We start from the raw sequence: 20754 nt of genomic DNA on the forward strand, positions 1-20754 counted from the left end.
AAAATGTCAGGCTGGGGAATAGTCACATGTTGCAAGTGAAGGTATTTATTTTATCAACCACTGTCAAATGGACATTCAAAACTGGGTCATTGCCAATTTGTTGCAGGAATCAGAATGTCTCTTAAATCTTAGTGAATAGAAATTCATGTGCTGACTAAGGTTGGAAAAAAAAAAGTGACGTGCTGTAGTAACAGAGGTTATCTGCTACTTAAAAATTACATCCTCACCAAACTCATATTTAATATTAATTGTTTTGGTGATATATTAGTTTCTTTAAAGGAGAAAGTAACATGGGTCTCATCCACTCTTGGGCAAAAGATTGTGGTAAAAGCATGACCCTATACTTGCTTAGCACGTTACAGGGTCTCACTACAAGGCAACACCCCTTGTTACTGTCAGGGGGCAACCAAAGTACATCTGGCACTTCTGCGTATGTATCATCTCATATACAAGTTCTCATAAAGTCTGTACAATACATGCGTGCAATTATTGTTATGTAATTATTAACATAACAAGCCTTGAAGGTAACTGCAGAACACAGTTTATGACACCTATGTTTCATTTAACTTTTCTCTTGACCGCACTTGATTCTTTTGGGCTGGGAAAATTTCAAAAGTTTTGAAGGGAACAATAATTAAGGTTGTGATCAACAGTGATTTCATAAGGGTTCCTTTCACAAACACTTGTCTATAGGCCTAAGAGCTAGCTTCACATGTCAAGATTGCCTTAACCAAAACGCTGTTTGAAAGTACAAACTGTAAGTTAATAATCTTGCTTATGCCATATTAATGCACCTATGTCGATCCGATCAGTGGTAATCGTGTTTTGGTTTTCTATAACCACCCCCCCTCCCCTTTGGAAGTTATCTAAGTTACTTGTATAGTTTGCAATGCATTACCAAGCTGGATTCTAGATAACATTTTGTATAGCATTCTTATATCCTTTAGAATTTAACACCAGCATCCAAGAAAACTTTCAACACTGTCACTCCCCGGAGGAAGCGTGTCTATGAAATGGCTAGTATTTAAACTGTCTAGTTGCTCAATCCGTGTCAAGCCTCATGGATTAAAGGCTCTGAAACAATGTGCGATATTTACAGAAAAATATAAGAGTGGGTGGTTGTTTGATTGACCACCTGACCAGCAAGCATCAGTTTTGGACTTGCAATGCTGCCATTGGATTGATGGCTCAATATTTGTTTCCATTCTGCGCATTACAAAAATTACTTCATCTGTTAAAGTTAGACTGATGATGGAGACATTCAAAACCTTTCTTCCATGAGGTATATATAAATAAAGTGCAATCATGTGGCCATTCCCCCTGGCCAGTCCCTATAAACAAAACCTTAAAAAGCAGTTACAAAGAATTTTGGAGAAGAATATTCAAAATAATGTAAATTACTGTAGCTTCCCTTGATTTTCTATGTGTACTTAAACAACTCTCAACTATTTAAGTTTTTCAAAAAAACTGAAGTTTTTTCAGTTAAGTTAATTGTGTGTAGGTTGTTAAGATCTTTATATACATTATTTTTTATTGGTCATTGTATCAGGGTGCTGAAGCGGTGTTGAGATCCAAAGTACCAAATACAAAGACAGTGGGGACACTTACATCGCCTACACATGTATGTTACAGCAATGATATTGCAGCTTTGCTTTTATTTGAAGATATGTCAGTGATTTATGTGAAATTAATTCTGATTTTTAAAAAATCTAGGAAATAGTTAAACCCTCAACATCAGCAGATGTAGAGCCCAAACCAGGTTGTTCCTCATCATCAGAAGAAAAAGAGGTAATTACTGTAAATTCTTAACTGCAAAGTGTTCAACCCCCAACATTCACGTAGTGCTTCCAAAATTCACCCCTTTAGTTAGTAGCCTTGTTTTCATCATATTTCCTCTCAAATCTCTAACAGACTGACACTTGTTAAATTTATTGTTTTCACGTTTATTTGCTACTTTTAGGTAGGGATTCATTCATGATAAAATGTATACCATTTGCACTTCAAAAGCAAGGCAAAATTAAGCATGCAGTGTTTACAATTAAAGAAACCAAAATGTAATGAGAACGTGAAGGTTGATTTCTCTTGTCATTTTTTAGGTGGAGAAAACACCATACCAGCCACCAGCAAAGGTAAATTCAACTAGATTTGGTGTGTTTGTACTTTAATTCAATAATAGTCATAATTACAAGCCAAAAAGTACTTGAAGTTAATCTCACTGAATTTCATATAACCATCTCAGGAAAAACTGCAACTGTAAGCTGGAGGAAAATGGTTGTAAATTCAATTTACCAAAAACAGATTTGAGTTATCGGGTTTGGAAATGTCATCATATATGATGTACATAAAGAAGGCTTAACTTCAAGTTTAAACTTTACATTTAAATGAATTGTTTTTGTCTTGAATTCAGGTTATAATGACTCGAACAAGAAAGCAGCTACAATTCGTCGAGGGAGCTTCTGGGGTTCTGCTGTCACAACCTGTGGCCACAGAAGGTATCAATTTACATTCAAAACTCTTCATTATAAAAAGGACCTCCTCCTTCTCCCCAATAATGGCGAGTAATTTCCACTCATAATGCCAAAATGATGCTGAGGGTTGAATAATTTGCATTACCAATTTTGGTTTATCTCCCATTAAGTGGCAACAGATATTGTTCAAATATTTTGAATAATCACAAACAGACATAAGCAAAAAAAAAATTAATCTAATTTTCACTGAACCACTATACCAATATGTACCATACATCTGCCGTGCAATATCTAAAGTAAACTGAAGTCACTTGCTATCACAGAATCACTAAGAATTTTTTGGATAAAAAAAACTTCAGACTCGTTGTAACCTATTCACAAAAGGAATTCTCCTGACTGCATAATTTTAATTACTAAAAATATATTAATAAGTGTAATGGACTCAATTTCAGTATCTTTGTCTCTGTTTAGTGCCAGACAAGACCAGTGACAATTGTTTTCAATGTGGACTGAAATACAGTAAATCAAAGAAAGGCACACAGCAATGGGTTGCTTGTGACAAATGCAAAAATTGGTATCACTTGTAAGTATTCTTAGATGAATTCCAATCATAGATTGCTCACAGCAATGTTAATTAGTTATATGAATATTTACTACAAAGAATGGGCAATAAGTAAATGATGCTCCAACATTTGGTATGAAAACATGTTCAAGAAAGGTCACTGAGAAGATCAGCAAATAATTATTCCAAGTGCCATTCAGAACAATGGTAAATTACAGAAATTTTCCATTATCCTTACATAGCGTTCATCTTAAGATGAGGGAAAATTGAGTTTGGAAACCAATCCCTTAATAATGAATTATTGACAATTGAAGGAATGTACAAGGGATGACCTTTTAAGCAATTTGAATTAATAGGTTTTTGTTAATTTATATCTACAGTGAATGCAGTGGATTAAAGACCCTTCCAGGGGAAAAGGATCCCTGGAAATGTGAAGGAACACCCAAATGCATGTAAAGAAAGACAAAGACTTATGAAGGCAAAACTGATCAAAAAGCTGAACTGGAAAAATGTGTTCATAACTTATAATGAAAGGTTATACCGTCGCCAAGGTTACTTATGTCTAGTGGATGATCACAACTTGTTCACCAATGATGGGCAATAGTTTGATACCTTCAATTAGTGACTGACATAGGATGGTAGTATCAATCTGTCCAGTACAAGGGAGCCACCTTTATGTTTCGATTAGTTATCTTTTCATTGTCATGGTTCAAGCTGCATAATGTAATTTCCACTGTTTGATTGGCCGTGCATTGTTTACCTGTTTTAGACTCAGAGTAGTTCAGTCAAGTCATTTTTACAAGAAAAAAAAATTGTGTATAGGGAGTAGGAATTTTTTTGCCGTCCACACTGTAGCTTGCGAAAAACTGTATTGCAATATTTAGTGTGTAAATGCGAGAAAATAACCAAAACCAATTTATGGTATGTGCAGCAGAGCACTGTTGAGCATATTTCCACTGTCCACAGTCTTAAGGGAGCTAAATCATGGTCAATCTTTATAATTCCCCCCGTTTTGTTCTGCTTTCTTATTTCTCTTTGGTCTTTTTCTACATTAGTCAACTATTGTTTTTAGGTTTCCATTAATTCAGTGCTATAATTGTGAAAGGTTAAAGTTTTCAAAAAATTTCAATGTAGGAAAACTGTCCTTTTGTTGGTTTTCTTATTTAAAAAGTAAAATGATGAAGTCCTTTTGTTTCCAAGAAGACTACAGTATGCATTGTTAGGCTGAAATTTTTTTTCAAAACCCAACAAGATGAAAGGTAAAACCACACAAAATAACAGTTAAATCCAAGTGCCCCCTTTTCTATAGTCGCATGAGCTGAATATGCTGGGAATGAGCTGGGTTGCTTTCTCAACCAGCTTATAAAATATTGTAAAATATTGTAAGGAACAGAATAGATTAAAAACAGACTGGAGACAGACTAAGCTGTGTTAATGTGTGTTTTATCTAGTAAAATGAACTATTGAGCAATTAAACAGCATTGTTCAAGTTGCACATGATCACAAAGCTTGTTAATCTTGGTTGAATAATTTTAAATCATCCTGCAAAAGTCACTTTTTTGACACTCAATGGAGTTCTCCACATTACAATAAAGCATAGCCATTCCTCAAGTGCTTATAAGCCCACCTTAATTTAAATTACCTAGTAACTGTAAAACTGCTTAATCAGATAAAACCAAAATCCAATTTCATTTTTTTAGTGCACTATTGGCATGGTTTTGGGGGCTGCCTACCACTAAAGGGATAAGGAGCTATGGCCCTATGGCCCTAAGAAGTAAACTTTCATGATTGTTTAATTAATTAATTTCATTAGTCAAGTGGCAAGGAAGTGGTGGGGGTGAGGTGGGAAAGGTACATGTGTACCTTACCTAAAACATGATTCATCTACATCAGTTAGTCAGTGAGAACATCGCCAAGATATATATTCGTTTCAAATAACCCCTTGCTCTCCCCGTGACACAATCTCTTTATAACAAAACCAATTCGCTCGAAATGCAAGCGCTGATTAGTTCGTGTTTGTGTCTTTTGTATATTTGGTGGGGGATACTTTGCACACAGGAAAGAATGGAAATGCATAGCTTCTCCTTAGCAGTTGTTAATTTCTTGCCTTAATTGCATAGATCTGTAAAAGAGACTAAAAAGTTACCAATTTAATGGATTTAATAAACTGCAAATTATCAATTTAGAAGAAAGCAAGAAAGTACTCAAATATTGCTCCAGACTTTGTTGCACCTAATGAAAGTGCAAATTAATGTAATCAGTCTTTGGGGCGACTCATACACCGTTGCAGGTTAATATCACCCAAAGTAAATTAGTTCCTGTTCATGGGCGATAGGAAAATTTTGCATTTTGAGAAAAAACAAAAGTGTTTCTCTTTCATTTCTTCGCTTTCATTTATCCCTAAAAAACAAGTACATCTTACATGTGTTTTAGAGAAAACGAGAGTTTCATATTACATACCTTTGCGAGGAAAACTTGAAGTATGAAGTATAAAGTTGGGCGAAGAGCTAAATAGTTATGTTTAAGGTATTATTGAATTTGCAATGAACGAAAATCTTTGTAAAACTCCAGAATAAAATTCCAAAGCTGTCTTGATAAACAGTAATTTTACATTATGTTTGGACGTTGAATGAAAATACAACCTCAAAACATACACACTGCTAAGGGGAAGAGCCCTCAGCAGACTACCAAGGTAGATATACACTGGAAGTGAACCAAGCAGGGGTGAGTACTTACTCAGTATGGGACTAGCATGCCAGAGCTATTAATTGCACTCTGCACTACATGTATCTGAGTTTGTCTCACTAGTTTGATGTAAGAATGCGTGGGCTTCTGTTGAGCCCACAAACTATAGTTACTTGTAGTCAAAAACAGCACACTTGAGCTTGACTTTCATTTTGTTTCATTTTCGTAGAATTCTTAAAGAAATTCTTTTGAGAACAATATGAAATCACACATTCACTACAAACACATATCTACTCATTTCCACATAAAACATCTAACAATTGATAATAGAAGTGGAATCTTTGCCCTTTGCAGGAAAAAGCAAATGCTATTCTCTGCATCTCTAATATACATGTACATGTATGCACACAGCTTATCATACATAAACTGTTCAAAACCTAATCAAATGTCAGTTATTGACAACAATAAATCTATGAAGTTCATCTCTTCTTAATGCCTGACTATTCGTCAATGATGATGATAATAAATGCTTTCTCTGTCTGTCAACAATCTCCTCATTGTGATAGAAATCCATGAGAAAATTGTAAACAAAGTAAACAGGAAAAGACTGCATTGTTGCACTCCGCAGACGTTTCAGGTTTTTACTATTATTTTGACATTCTTGGTAACTTGTCTTGATTGTGTCTCTCTGGAGGCACAAATTAATATTGTGGAATTCACAAAGTTGTGATTTATGTGGATTTGCGGAGGTATGGAATCAGTCACCAACCACATACTGCTGGGTAGACTGTGTCAGTGGATGCTGCAAAGCAGAATCTGCCTTGAGGGACTTGCTATCAAGTTTGCTTGCACTGAATTCTGCAGTCACCAGTTCAGGAACACTGACCTGTTTAAAGAGTCGAAAACATGTTTATTTTCAAGGATAACACTGCCTCAGACTTAATGCTATCACCACATATTTTTATAAACTCTTTATAGGGTAGTCACTGTTGTGTTAACGTCTTGAAACTGATCACTCCATTTGAAGGGATGTTTGGTTTTACTGGTTGTAAAAGTTTGTCTGGAGCAGTAAAAACGGAAATCAAAGCATGACTCCATTCAACATGTGTTCCCAAAACAGCAGTACAATGTCTTGCATACAAGTGTCCACAGATGAGCCAGAAATAAACAATATAGGATAATGGCAATATATGATAAAAATATCCAAAGCACCATTAAGACAGTCAGATTAATGTTGATCATACATGTAGCTCACCATTAAAAAAAAATTGTGTGGCAGCTCAATAAACTAATATAACAATTAATAGTAAAAGTAAAGTAATAATGATATAGTGTACCTCCTTTGGTTTAATTAGTACCCGGAGTAGGTTTCTCAAAACAGCCCAAATGGTCACCCCAAAACTGTGATGCAATGACGGGTTCCCTAAGGTCCAAATGCCTGGCAAATCTACATGGTGTATCATTCACCAAAAGGAGTGGAGGATACTTTAAGGAGAGGTAATCTCTAACAGATTCCTGTAAAAGCAGGAACTTTGATGCCACAGTTGTCTAAAAGGAAAACACTTCAAACAAAAATCTGTTTTAGGAGTGGGGAGCAATGTAAAGGTATCAATTAAAGAAAAGAAGCCTAAAAACCATATTTAAGTTTTCCTAATTAACTTTCTACAAGCCAAGACAAAAACGAACCACAAACTCAAGTTTAACACAAACATTGTTTTAAAAATTGACATGTACATGTAACTGTGTAAGTTTGCATTACGCACATTAGAGTTTTTGTGGTGTACAATGTGGACTGCATTTTTAGCAGAGCCCAGGGCCACCAAGCAGAGCGGTGAACACTTACGTGTTATTGCAGAGACTTGAAGGCACCAATGTTTAATTTCTCTTAGCCACGGGTCTTTTGTTTTGTTTTGTTTTTTTGAGTTTATAGAAAACATAATGATATAAACAGAAAACCTGACCACAAAGTTACAAAACTCAAATCAAAATTATGGGGCATTCAACAACCCGCTCCCATAGCTTCGCTTTTAGGATTGGCTAAATCTATATATTTGTATTTTAGGTTCAGTATCTCTGCAATTTCAATGCGCGTGCATCACAGATCATCAATATGGCAAATAAGAGAAAATGATACACTGCGGTAGGTTCTTTTTGATGTGATGTAGAGATGATATAAAAACAAATTGTAACACACCCCATGACGGCAAACCATGTGATAGAATCCACCAGTGTGGCCACGTACATGGGTGAAACCATGGCATGGCGAAGATCCAGTAAGCAATGAAGAGTAGAGAGATTGAAGTCTTTGGATAAGCAGTGCCTAATGAATAGGAGACATAATAACATAACATGTTAACATTCCAAGTTTTTCAACCTACCTTTTCTATAATAACCAAAAATAATAAAACAAAAAAATTATAAAATTTGACAGAATTCACATCTCACATTTTCTCTAAGACTCCATACAAAAAATGGATCACTGATGGAAAATTTTCAAACAATCACCTTTGAAAGACTTGAGACCTTTTCAATTTTACATTCTTCACAAATGCTACGTAGTTCTTGTTGTGTCAACTTCTCCAATGATGTCATGTCCAGATGTTTAGATTTAATAACATGATGTAGAAGCATTGGATCACCTACAGTTGCATAAAACATAAAGAAATGTACAACTTAAAAAAAAATTATTCAGACCAGTGTGCATGTCACATTAATTGATCATAATAAGTAGCTTATAGTTCAATTCAAAACTGGGTGAATAGTACATCAATCATTTCGAACTGAAAGTCTATAATGCAATAGAGTTAGGTTATTACATTCATAAAGAAGAAACTGCGTATGTGTACATTGAGAACAAAACTGACATTTTGATAAACTAACACGCTCCAAACCTTAGATATAAATCCATAAGAATTGACCGATCAACATTAACAGATAAATAGCTTTTAAGTTTTAAACATTTGATTGCATTACTGTAGTTACCCACAACTAATAAGAAACTAGAATCTCAACTGAATAAGATTAAAGAATATATAACTACCATTAATTTTGTCTTTGTCAAAAAATCTGCCTCCCAAATAAACACTTTTCTTTTCCATCTCAGTGTTGAAAATCTTTCCTCCTCTCATGCCTGGAGCAATAATTGGTGGCACTCTAACAGCCTTAACTGTGTTATCTTGTTTAGAAGACGTAAAGGTGATTTTCTCAACAAAGACTGACTTCAAGGACAATAGAAATGAATCCAATGAGGGAAGCAGTTCTTGACCATTTTGGTCTGATTCTTGCCAATAGTCAATCTGAGGAAAATAAAAAATATTGAATACCCTTTATAGCTGTAGCATTGGCCAACCTGTAAAAATATACTAGACCACCCAATCCAGCAATAATCATTGGGGTACGACAATAAAGATTTGCCACATGATTATGCTCCCCAGTTTGAGTGTTCATGTTCTTTCATTACATTTGACCACTCTATGAACAGGAAGCTGATTGATTTCAGGAGTTCAAATAACTATACAGTCCTGTATAAATTGGTAAGTAGTCAGGGATATGCAAATCCCAGTGGTGGATCCAGAGGAGGGACCCAAACTAGTAACTGGCCCAGACTCAAAAATGGCTTTTACAATTTTAAAATAAAGAAAAAAGAAAAAACACAAGGTAATGAAAAGAAATGAAAATTGTGTTTCAACTGATCTCACGGGAAAGGTTAGAGTTGAAAAGGAGAAAATCATTATAATCCAAGAAAAAGAAAGTCCCTTCTTTTGATAACAGGTCTTTGCAACAAACAATCACATGTACAAAATTGGCCATGCTTGGAGGATAAAACAGTTTGACCGCCTCTGAAACAAAGCAATTTCAACCAGTCAAGCTTGACTTGTCTTTGTTTTGGATTCCCCAAAGCAAGAAAAATAATAAGCCTGCCCTCCAGTATGGCGGTTTGCATTTAACAGCAACACTATCAAACTTGAAGGACACCTTTGTTCATCCACTGCACCCGAAACAAATGCTATAGTGTAAAGCTTAGTTGAAAAAAATTATGATATTGGATATTACTTCAGCTTATTTATGCTACAGCAGTTCTTTTCATTACCATCACCAAAATAAACCTGACCAACAACACCACAAATTCCACATATCACATCATCCATATTTCGTTCAGAAATCAACTCAAATGCATAGAAACCATTGTACAGCAATCCTGTGATGTACTTCTGCTCATTATCGGTAAGCTCCATCTGAAAGAAAACAAAGCAAAATAAAATTTAAAAGTTGACGAAACTTTACATTTATGGATCCCAATTTGGCTGGTGATATGAGATGAAAACCCTCCACTTTTCACTGAAATAGACGAAAGTATTCTTGTTATAAGTGTCCTGCCCATTCAAAGAAATATTACACACTCTACGATGTCATCACACAATATTTCTAAACTGCAGCTGGCAATAAATGAAAATGAAAATATAGAGAACGAACATTGTACTGATCTGCAATAATGCAAGACAAATATCGAGGACATAAAAAAATCTAGATTCAAAATTTACATTACAATGCTTAAGCCTTATATGTTGCAATACCAAGCCACACTTTTTCCAGCTTTCAAGACTACTTTCAATAGCAACTGTGAGAGGAACACCACGTTTAAACAACTCTCTCCAGTGCACAAGGATCTCTATGGCAACCAGCAGCTTATCACAGATATTGAATAGACCTATAATCAAGAAAAACAACAAATATGACTATTGCATTAGTTTCTGCTTAATTAACAATTTATTCACTACTAAATAATAGGAAAAAAGGCTAAATTATTTGTAGTGTCCAACAAGGAGATTGTGTTCAGAACAGTAACGTACCAAATAAAAATGCTAGAGAAGGGTAATAGGAGTAAAAACATGTCTTAAAATACTTCAACTTATTAATAATGAATAATTAGCATAACAATTGTTAAAAATCTCATTAATAAAGTCAAGTACTTAATTTCTTGACACAAATTATCTTGAACCAGCAAATTGGGGAGAAAATTTAAAGTATTATAATGTTAACTGATAACAATAAATTTAAAATCTTTTCCATAATTAAACAGACTAATATCACCCAAGCATACAGAAAACAAGCAAACAACATGACCCACATTGCCCTAAAACTACATGTCAACTCTCAAGGTTACAGGAGAAAGACCAGCATAAACAGTCCTGGATGAGCAGCACCCCTGATGAACTGGGAAAGAATGACCTGTATTAAAAAGAGGTCAGGAAAATCGCCACAACAGATCTACCACAGATGCCCTACACAACCCTAAGGAATAAAGATGGCCAATCTGATAGACACGATACCACGGTCAAACCTTGATTATCCGGGACTAGGGATTATCATTGGGATTAGGAAAAATAGTCTGGTTAATCGAGGGTGTGGAAAATTGAAAATATAAATATCAATGAAGAACAAAACTGATTACATTAAGAAAGCAACTTTTAACTGTGAAACAACACTTTTGCTTTTTGTTTAGAAAACAACATGATCTCCATCATCACTAATACATAATCATGACAAAATTGAGACTAGAGAAAAAGTACGGATACCCGAGAAATCCGGATAATCAAGGTACAGATAAACGCGTTTCGACTGTATTTCAAAATCTGGTTTTCGTACAATTTCCTGGATGCTTATTGGTCTTCCTTTAAAAAAAACCTTGTAATCTTAAGTGCTCAAACAATGTTTTGAGTGGTCACTATTCTTCTAAGTGCTACTGACAGTTAAAGTAGATGCCCTGTATATGTTTTTTCAAAAAAATTCCATTCAATCTCTAAACTTAAGGAAAAAGTAGATAGTTATACCTTGATCAACTGGCCATGCTTGAAGCATGGCCTTGCACATTTGATTCAAACAAAATTTGACGTCTATCCTAACAGGTTGGAAGATCGAGGGCGTCAATATGTATGACTGGTCATCTCGTCCCTGGCCAGGATGACGTTGTCCATTTGATAGGGGGCTTCCACAAAGATCACAAACCTGTGCCTGGGGAAGAAAACTTGTTGGCCATGATATCTGCATCCTGCATGCATTGAGAATGATTTTTGGCACTGGATATGGGATGGTTTTTGTCAAGTTCAGTTTTATAGACGATGTCCTGCTCAATGACAAACCAAAATCAGTGGCATCAGGTGAAGTGTCAATGGCTGTAGATGAGACAGAGCTACAGGAAGATTCCTGGTGCTGTTCTGGTAACTTCAATACACAAAGCAGAACATGAAGGTGCAAGCAAATACTCTTAGTCTTGATTTGTTTGCTACTTCCAGATTTTCTGTTGCAATTCTTATTATAGCATTGCAATTTTCCATTGCCATCCATTTCGACATGACAAAACCCAGTTGGGTATGATGTGGAAGGTTCAGTAAAAATGGCAAAGCAGTGTTCTGAAACTTTCACCAGATGCCGAAAATCTTCCGGTGGATCCAAATGTTGCCACAACTTTTCCTTTGTTGCCTTGTCGTGCTTGTAAGCATGAATATCTTCAGAAGTTAAAATTTTAGACAAGGGTTCAGAAGAATTTCCTGTGGCAGCTATATGTACACAGGAGAATGGTACAGCACTTGCCATGTGAACTGCTCTGCTCTCCTTACACTTTTCATGGTGGCAGACAACATTTGTGTTGTCTTTCAACACAAAAACCCGGTTGCTGCAATGGTCTAATTTGACTGAGTAAATCCTCACCAGTTGTGAGTCAACCACAAGGACACTTTCTGGCCACTCTAACTTTCTTTTCTTGCTGGTTGTTTTTGGAACATATCTGCCCCCAATTTCATAATCGCATTTACTGCAAGTTTTTGGCTTCCATGGATTGGAATAAGAATTATTGCACCTTGGGCAGTGGCCTGTCCCTCTTCCTGTCCAATTGGACTAAAAAGAGAACAAATGGAAAAAAAATCAAGAAAATTATGAACATGTGCTTGCTCATCTGCAGCTACTCAACATTAAAGGTATAAATTAATGGGGTTTGCTTAAGCCCAGCCTCCCTATTGACACTTAGAATTTTTTGTTGTTACGGGAAGACTATGCTGCTCTGAAAGTAACATTTAAGCTTCAATAATGAATTTTTAGTTTAAACATTATAAAGTATATCCAAAAATGCATCTTATGAGCTACACAACATGAGATGAGAGAAGATGATGTGTGGTTCCAGAAAAAATCCATACCCCCACCACCGAATGAATTTCATGTAAACTCCCCCTCTTCCACAGAGTTTCCATTTTTTGACCACAGAAAAGTTCAACAACTCCCACCTCTCCGGACTTTTCAATACAATTTTGTAAAACCTCCATACACTCTGGACAAAATAGTGACACACTCGGCTTGAAGTCATCTGTGATCTCATAGTGAACAGAAGCACGGCAACATGAAATAAGAACTTAACTAGCTCTAACTAAATGATTAAATGCAATCTCTTGAATAAAATCCACAATACATCAACATTTTTGCAAAATTTCAACGATGCCAAAAATTGTGACAGTGTAACTTGGTATTTTGCGAGAAATCTCAAAAATGTAAAAATAGGAGTAAAAAATACTTCAACAATAACTCAGATAACACACCATTTTTTTGGAACGATGAGGAGAATTCCTCGAATAGCCGGAGAACGTGCTCGCAGAAGAATGACAGTAACATACAAAATGGCAAGTTTTGACAACACTATGTGATCGTTTGTGATCCACTGAGCTTAAAAAGGAATAACAACAGGGACCGATAAAACCAATGTTGACAAACACGAAACCGGAGACTTAAATCATTCACAAAGCACTAAAAAATACACGATTATTTGCTAGTGAATAGCAACACAAAAGAGAGACAGCGAAGGACTTGCAAACACAACGAATGTCCGTGACGGAAATATGATAACGACCGCTGGATGCTCGCTGATTCAAATCATGATCCAGCAAAAGTCAGACGCGTGATTGGCCAAGAAGATCGGTACAACCGGTACTGGAAGCACATAGACAACCAATCACAAAGCCGTTCTGGAAGGCTGTAGGGTTACCGATGCCGAGACTTCCTCGGTTATGTGTCACTTCCTCTCCCTCGTTTTACGTAAGAGGTGAGACAAATGACGTAGGAACGTATGCGGCTGACTCGAAAATTATTGATCAACGTGGAAACCAAACTAACTTTTGAAAAACTCATAGCCGCGCACAACTGAAGGGACAACAGACTCGTCATATAGAGGCAAAGGTTTGGGCCCTGGGCAATGTACTGGCAAGGCTCGGATAAAACACACGGGGCTATGGAGTCACCAGATAAGGGCTTCATTCCTGTATCGGCAAGACGGACATAGTTGCTTGCATAATATCCTGGAGGACTGTCGATAAAATAACATCAAGTGACAACAGATCATGATCTCTTGATAGCATGGAACATTTTGAATCATCAAAAAAATTAAATGATTAACATAAAATTAAAGAAATAATAATGGAAAAAAAGAAATAAGTAAAACAAATATAAAATAACTAAATAAAAATAAAATTATGTAAACACAAGAGAAAATTTTCTCTTGGTAAACACTATCCTCATTACTTTCCTTATTTCGCTGTTTTGGTTATTTCGTCGTTCAATTTTATAGATTTTCTCCTAATTATTAAAGTTTTTTGATGTTCCGGAATGTTCCATGTTCCTGATTATATCAACAGGCGTTCTTGGCTGCACAGACAGCGATTCCCCGCCCAAAACACAGCCTTTTGGAGCGTGATCAAAACTACAAGTTGCCACTGCAGGTGAATTCCATGCTTCTGAAGAAACCGAAAAATACGAGGGTGATCGAACGCAGCCTATAACAAAGAGGAGTCAATGTCAGAAGAAAAAAGGTTGCAATTTGGTATAGATTTCATTGAGAACAGAAATTGTAACGGGGTAGTGATGAAATCTCTTTGAGACGCCAAGGGAAGTTTGATCCTCTCAAGGTTTTGTAGAGAACGGGCATTGAGGCTAGGTTAAGGGACAGCTACTACCGCCAGATAAATTTTGATTGAGCCATAAGACACGGTGTTGGATAGCCGATTAAGGTTGAGTTACGAGATGACTAAGGGTGGACTCATGAGTAACAAGTAAAAAAGGGGTTCTGAGGGGAAATATGTTTTTTTACGATAACTGCAGAAATTCTTGCGCGCTCATTGGTTAAATTTCATTGTCAATATGCTGACCGACACATGAATTTATAATTTATGCAATGCGTCAACAAGCGAGAGCGGACGATTTGACAATTTGTTATAGTGAAAAACAAATCAACGTTAGTTTTTCATTCGTCTGTCGTGTTATTGACAATGAATTTCGTCATAACATTGTCAAAGTAGTCTGTGGATTCACTCGGCTATCGCCTTGTGGATCCATAGCTACTTTGATAATGCTATGATGAAATTCATGATCAATAACAGTACAGACGCATGAAAAACGGACGTCAATTTGTTGAGTGGAAAAAGGCAGAAACGAATAAAATGGCGCTGTGCAGGGGAGTATGTTCGACGAGTTGAGGTGGCGATGGACTTGAAAATGTACAGAACAGCTTGCACTGCAAGACTTTGGTGAGGAAACTGAGGGTTCGGGCAGGGAACAGGCCAGAAGTAGGCCATGCATCTGGTTCGAGAAGATGAAAGCGGGACATGTGGCGGTGTTGAAGACCGCTCAATATCTGATTTTTAATTTTGGGCAGATCGCATTTCGTCATGCGAAACGACTCCAAAATCTAAACTGCTATCCAGTCCATTTTATACTGAAACACAGTCAAATTTCGATAATAGTCCCGACTAAACTTTTTTCCAAAAACGAATTTTTAAGAAATTTTGCTGTTAAAAAATGGGTAGGGTGATATATCATAACTGAAAAGAAATGTGTTCGTATGAATCGTAGCAGTTGAATCCAAAGCTCTAAATATTTACCGCGTTAACTACAAGTTTTCTTGAATTTCTCGGCATTTCTTTGGGAACAAAAACTTCGAATTGTTCAAATTGTCATTTTCCAAAGCATAAAAAGGAGATATTTGCATTTAGGTGCCAAAATAATGGAAAATTTTCTGCTCCTTTCTTGTCGTCGTTCAACTGAACACGAAAGAACCACACATCACATTCGTGCCGAAATTTGATTTTGTTGTGCTGACCTCTCGCACATGCACAGACGTTATTCAGCCCTGTTGCGGCCCACTCAAACACATTTTCACAGTTAGTCGTATTTGGTTGTGCATTACACCACGACTGTTTTTCAGAAGTGCGAGAAAAAGCCCTGACACCCAGGCTAGGTTTTTCGATGGAAGAACAGAAAAGATGCAGGAGCTCTTCACCTTTTTATGTAATTTTAGCACAACTGTCATGACTGGCTGATCACAATTCTTCACATGGAAACATGTTACAAAAGAACTTGTCTGCTGTTTATCCTGGTCTTGAAGGGAAGACTTATCAGCCAACTTATTGCCAGAAATTCCCAAATTTGACAACCCGAGCCATCCACTCAAAGAAATACGATAGAACAGGAGGATAAAATTATTATCCCTGGGACAATTCCAAAATATGCATGGCAGAATTAGGAATAATGTGTACTTTGCAATTTGGAGAGGAGGACCCAGTTTTTAATAGAGCCATTTATCTGACCACATAAACAAATTTGTAACTGTGGGCGGACCTCAACTGCATATATTTCACAGATGTTTGGTGAGATACGTGTAGCATAAATAGCACATTAGCTAAAACTGTTTTTTACATGTGAAGACAGAGCAGGTCAGTTTCATTTATATGGCAGGGCAACAAATCGGATCGGATCTATGGTATTTCTTTGTGGTATTTCTTTGCTGGCTTTCTTGTGAGCGATACACCTGAATGTAGGGTACAATGACAATATTTTTTTCTGCTATGGACATTAGAAGTGTATTCATAAACAGCCTTCATACATGAGAAGCCCATCAAATTTTGCTGCCTGCCTTCGAACTCTGTATTATATTCCAAGGTGCATGTTGTGGGCTTTCTCTGATATTTTGAGTTACAGAGGTCATCAAATTGTGCAAATAATTGCTGAGTACTGCGCGGAACAGCTCGCAAGAGCCATTGCTCCATACGACGCTCTCAAAGAAGTAACCCATGGAATGGTTTGTCTGTCCGAGTCACACCGGGGTTTAAATTTTCGTGATGTAATTTGTGTGTGACTCCATTGCTTAACACCTTGAATAAGCTCCAGCTGATTTGGTTATGTTTCTTTCACAACTCACTTTCACTCTCACTTTTGTCCCTGGGGTTAATGGGCCAGGGTTTTATTTATCACAAACAGTCTCATTAATTCATCCACCATCCAAATACAGTAATGCAGTGAAACTAAGATAACAATGTTCATTATGGTGAAAAAGGGGAAAATGAATTATTGTGGTTTCCATGGAAACAAACACAACATTCTAAATACAGCAAAATTTCAGAATTGTGAAAAGTGGCAGAGTAAGATGCAAGCTTATAGTATTAACAAGTCATTGCAAACACCTTTCAGGAACTGACAAAGAGAAAAAGATTTTGCCTACAGTTTGGCAACAACAAAACATTATTTATAACTGATAACCACAGGAAATGTCTATTGCAAACCAAGCTGAAGAGCCAAGTGTTAATTACAATGACTATCACAAGAAGGGAAAAATCATTTTAAGATATTAAGCTCCAAAAATGAAAATAAACCCTGTCCATATTATTTAAATCATTGAAATTTAACAAAAGACTAATTGTGAGCTTATCTACGAAAAAGATCGTGGATGGAAATAAAGTAAATATTACAAAACCTTGGGCTTAACATTTACTGTCAAATTTCCTGTTGCTTACAAAAATCGAAGGAAAAATCAATTAAATGTCAAACTGTCATTACTCGTAGCAACAGAATCTCCTGCAAGTATTAAAGTGAAAACGGCAGATAAGCTTATGCTCAGGGCTATTATAGCAATTTAGCTATAGATCCTTCGAAATTACTTTCTAAGCTAACAGTAAGCTTATATTAGTTATACTGAAAACACCGTTCAAATAAGCTTAATCATAATTTTCATAATTATTTATTTCGCGACTTGTAAGGCTGTTTGCTGAAACAAGGTAGTGTTTCTTGCGATTGATAAAAGATTAACCCAACAGAGACAGCGTTCATTTTCAAAATAGCTTAATTAAAAAGGACATGAATATAGTCAACTACAGCTTCGGTCATCTTCTAAGCTATCTCGTTTCTCTGTAGCTGCTGTTTAATTTCAAACAAGTCAAATGAACACAATGGTTAACTAATCTTCTCATTGACATCACCCTCGCGACCCGCTGTGTCATAACTGCTTTGAAATAAATCTTAACAATGTTCCGTTGGTTCACAATTTTGTTTAGTACTTGTTCCCCATTGAAAAACTGCTTTACAATTGCGCGAAAGCGTTGTAAACAAAGACCTTTCACAGTTTCAGCTGTTCGTGAGTATAAACAAAACTCATGCTTACCGGGAATCTTCCGTCAAAAGGTTCATAAGTCCCCACAGCATGTCTTCCGAGCCGGGATGGTTAAGAAACAAGTAACTGCACAGCTCTTTATCACTGTGAAGCTCGTGTACAAGCCGGTCAAGAACGCGAGGCGTTTGAAGGTTGTGCCGAAAGAGACTTGTCAAATCTTTGTTCAAAGAGCGCCCAGCTTCTGCCAGTAGGAGCATTGTTAGATCTCGTTATTATCAAGCTTATCATAAGCTGCTATGTTCGAAAGTACGCGGCTAATTTGAAAGATTGCAGGCTTTCAAACCGTGACATTTTTCATAGGATGGCTGGTTTCATAGGAACCTTTTCACGCTTGCCATCAATCCGAAGAGCCATTTATTTGATCACGAACAGCCCGCGTAACCAAACGTTTTGATTGGTTTGCAGTAATTGGCTAAAGCCGGCCAATCAGTGAAAGGAACAGAATTGGTACATGCCAAAAAGATGTAATGGTATCTGGTATCCCCGATCCGGGTGGTATGCGGATCTCGACGAAACTAGTGAATAGCCTCGGTTTTCCGATAGTGAACTCAGGCTCGTCACTGATAAGCCGCCGCGCCGAAGCGATTGGGATTCCGTTTACTGCAGATCATTTCGAAAGTTCTGTTAGATGTTAAGATTTTTCCATTGTGTTGAGAGCGAGTGTCGTGAGTGCGGGTTTTGGTGTGATAACTGTTTAAACGGCGGTATTTTGAGTTATTTTGGCCACATACAAAATTACGTTTAAATGGTAGGAAACCTGAAAATAACAGTTTAATAAGATAGAAAAACACCAAAGAGATAATGATAAACCATAAAGGAACAAGGGTGGTTAAGGGTGGAGATGATTAACACGAATAACAAACGACGAATTTGAAAAATTGAGGCTAAACTTTTCAATATACGCAAACCGTGACGTGGCTCCTTTGAGGTCTCAAATTTTGAAGTGAAAAAAAGAATGATTGAAAACTGGAGGTTTGTATGATTTGAACGTATAGAGAGAGTTTAGTAATAGTTTTTATTGATTTACAATGAGAGTTTTTTTTTTTTTGCAAGACACCTAAGGCCATTCAGAAATGCCCTCCACCCATCTCGGTCTCTCGCAGACGTTGTTGCGGACCCCCATGACTGCCATCCCATCTCCTTCCGCTCTCTCTCTCTCTCTCTACACTCCTCCTCCAGGTTGTTCGTGGCCTGCCCAGTCTTTTTTTGCCTTCTAGTGCCCAGGTTAGTGCAGTTCTGGCGATGCTATTGTTGTCTCTCCGCAGGACCTGTCCGATGCATCTCCATCTCCGTATCCTTATCTTCACAGACAGTGGCAGCGTACTGGTCCGCCTGTTCAGTTCCTCATTTGAGATTTGGTTTGGCCAGAAAACTTTCTGTATCTTTCTCATGCGTTTCCTGTGAAAAGCATCCAGTTTGTTCATGTCTGCGGCAGCTGTGATTCTCCACATTTCTGCTGCCCTCAACTCAGTAAGATGGCCACTACATTGGTATTGAAAACGGGCAGCTTAGTTTTAGAGCTGTAATTTGATGATTTCCATTGGGGCTTTAGTGTGGCAAAAGCACTCCTTGTAAGGGCCAGTCTTCGTTTGATGTCTGCCTTGCTTATCTAACACTGCACCGAGGTAGGTGAATGCTTCAATGTCTTCTAGCTCATTTCCGCCAACACCGAGCGGGATGTTTTCTCCCGGATGTCACTGTTTCTGCTTGCTAAGAGAACGATATCATTCGCATAGTCCAGATCTTCTAAGACAGCGGTGAGATTTCAACGCGGTCCTCTTCTTTTGTCTAGCGTTTTTCTCATGACCCAATCAATCACGATGACGAAAACAGTGAAGCCAGACATAACACAACCGCTTCTCACCTCGAACCAGTCTGATCAGTGTTCTTCTACCCGCGAAGATGGAGCTTAAGTTCTGATCATTCAGGTCTCTGATGATGGTGATGTACATACTAGGGATGCCGTACTCTTGCATGATGACCCATAACTTCTCTCTGGTAACACTATCAAATGCTTTCCTGAAGTCAACGAAGTTCACATAGATATAAGGGCCTGCCATTCCATACATTGCTCAAGGATGTTTCTGAGTGTGAATGTCTGTTCCACAGTACCTCCTCCTTGTCTGAAGCCAGCCTGCTCCTGGCACAGCCTCTCATCTACACCCTTCTTGGTTCTGTCGATCAGAATAATACAGAAGATCTTCGATGGCACTGATAGGAGGGAAATACCACGGTGGTTGCCACATATGGTCAGATTCCCCTTCTTAGGGAATTTCACGATGAGCGATCTTGTCCAGTCTCATGAAACTTTTTGTTCAGCCATAATCTTATTAAAAAGCACTTGAAGCCTCTTGATTGCGGCGTCGTGCGTACACTTGAGCATTTCAGCGCTGATGGAATCCATTCCTGGGATTTTTACATTCTTTAGTCTTATAATGGCACCTCTAATCTGGGCCTCTGACTGAGATTTCTGATGTTGTTATATCTGGTAGCTGCTGTGCGGCAGCAGCACCAGTGCCGTCCGGTAACTCAGTTCCCGCAGAATCTACATCGAGCACTTC

At 37.3% G+C, this 20754-nt stretch overlaps 5 protein-coding genes across 6 annotated transcripts; 1 reads left to right on the forward strand and 4 right to left on the reverse strand.

Moving 5' to 3' along the window:
• The first annotated feature begins 328 nt into the window (after positions 1-328).
• On the forward strand, positions 329-4485 carry LOC145483384 (transcription initiation factor TFIID subunit 3-like). 2 transcript variants are annotated; one of them, XM_081461890.1, is made up of 6 exons: positions 329-1621; positions 1714-1788; positions 2097-2129; positions 2408-2492; positions 2940-3051; positions 3411-4485. In XM_081461890.1, the coding sequence occupies exons 4-6, from the start codon at positions 2414-2416 to the stop codon at positions 3484-3486; spliced, it is 267 nt and encodes an 88-aa protein (XP_081318016.1). In that variant the 5' UTR covers positions 329-1621; positions 1714-1788; positions 2097-2129; positions 2408-2413; the 3' UTR covers positions 3487-4485. The 2 variants fall into 2 exon arrangements, with proteins under 2 accessions (XP_081318016.1, XP_081318025.1); XM_081461899.1 differs by having other exon boundaries at positions 329-1788.
• A 1987-nt stretch (positions 4486-6472) lies between these two features.
• LOC145481324 (HMG domain-containing protein 3-like) lies at positions 6473-8843 on the reverse strand. Its single transcript, XM_081459832.1, has 5 exons — positions 8756-8843; positions 8221-8354; positions 7910-8035; positions 7183-7263; positions 6473-6601 (listed from the first exon to the last, which is right to left on the reverse strand). Exons 1-5 carry the CDS (start codon positions 8841-8843, stop codon positions 6473-6475), a joined length of 558 nt encoding a protein of 185 aa, XP_081315958.1.
• Positions 8844-8951: 108 nt separating this feature from the next.
• Positions 8952-12456, reverse strand: LOC145493104 (uncharacterized). Its single transcript, XM_081472509.1, has 4 exons — positions 11547-12456; positions 10290-10423; positions 9806-9950; positions 8952-9011 (listed from the first exon to the last, which is right to left on the reverse strand). The coding sequence occupies exons 1-4, from the start codon at positions 12307-12309 to the stop codon at positions 9007-9009; spliced, it is 1047 nt and encodes a 348-aa protein (XP_081328635.1). The 5' UTR covers positions 12310-12456; the 3' UTR covers positions 8952-9006.
• Positions 12456-18771, reverse strand: LOC145493197 (uncharacterized). The gene is made up of 2 exons (XM_081472617.1): positions 18185-18771; positions 12456-12609 (listed from the first exon to the last, which is right to left on the reverse strand). The coding sequence occupies exons 1-2, from the start codon at positions 18388-18390 to the stop codon at positions 12462-12464; spliced, it is 354 nt and encodes a 117-aa protein (XP_081328743.1). The 5' UTR covers positions 18391-18771; the 3' UTR covers positions 12456-12461.
• A 489-nt stretch (positions 18772-19260) lies between these two features.
• LOC145481416 (uncharacterized) lies at positions 19261-19644 on the reverse strand. Its single transcript, XM_081459930.1, has one exon. It carries the CDS (start codon positions 19642-19644, stop codon positions 19261-19263), a length of 384 nt encoding a protein of 127 aa, XP_081316056.1.
• Positions 19645-20754: the final 1110 nt, after the last annotated feature.

Source organism: Orbicella franksi, chromosome 1, assembly GCF_964199315.1.
Source record: "Orbicella franksi chromosome 1, jaOrbFran1.1, whole genome shotgun sequence".
In the NCBI taxonomy this organism is placed as follows: Eukaryota; Metazoa; Cnidaria; class Anthozoa; order Scleractinia; family Merulinidae; genus Orbicella; species Orbicella franksi.

Bases quoted from the DNA above. Each gene is read 5' to 3' on its own strand.
- LOC145483384 (XM_081461899.1), top strand. From the start codon at position 2,414: ATGACTCGAACAAGAAAGCAGCTACAATTCGTCGAGGGAGCTTCTGGG. The intron at 2,493-2,939 runs GTATCAATTTAC...GTCTCTGTTTAG, and splicing joins ACAACCTGTGGCCACAGAAG to TGCCAGACAAGACCAGTGAC. The intron at 3,052-3,410 runs GTAAGTATTCTT...TTATATCTACAG, and splicing joins TGCAAAAATTGGTATCACTT to TGAATGCAGTGGATTAAAGA.
- LOC145481324 (XM_081459832.1), bottom strand. From the start codon at position 8,843: ATGAGAGGAGGAAAGATTTTCAACACTGAGATGGAAAAGAAAAGTGTT. The intron at 7,264-7,909 runs GTGTGTTACAAT...TTTTCCTTTTAG, and splicing joins ACATGGTTTGCCGTCATGGG to ACAACTGTGGCATCAAAGTT. The intron at 6,602-7,182 runs GTGAATGATACA...CTCTTTAAACAG, and splicing joins AGTATCCTCCACTCCTTTTG to GTCAGTGTTCCTGAACTGGT.
- LOC145493104 (XM_081472509.1), bottom strand. From the start codon at position 12,309: ATGGCAAGTGCTGTACCATTCTCCTGTGTACATATAGCTGCCACAGGA. The intron at 10,424-11,546 runs GTATAACTATCT...TCTTGATTATAG, and splicing joins AGCATGGCCAGTTGATCAAG to GTCTATTCAATATCTGTGAT. The intron at 9,951-10,289 runs GTATTGCAACAT...GTTTTCTTTCAG, and splicing joins GCTGGAAAAAGTGTGGCTTG to ATGGAGCTTACCGATAATGA.
- LOC145493197 (XM_081472617.1), bottom strand. From the start codon at position 18,390: ATGCTCCTACTGGCAGAAGCTGGGCGCTCTTTGAACAAAGATTTGACA. The intron at 12,610-18,184 runs GTAAGCATGAGT...TTCTCTTTTTAG, and splicing joins CTTTTGACGGAAGATTCCCG to TCCAATTGGACAGGAAGAGG.
- LOC145481416 (XM_081459930.1), bottom strand. From the start codon at position 19,644: ATGTGGAGAATCACAGCTGCCGCAGACATGAACAAACTGGATGCTTTT.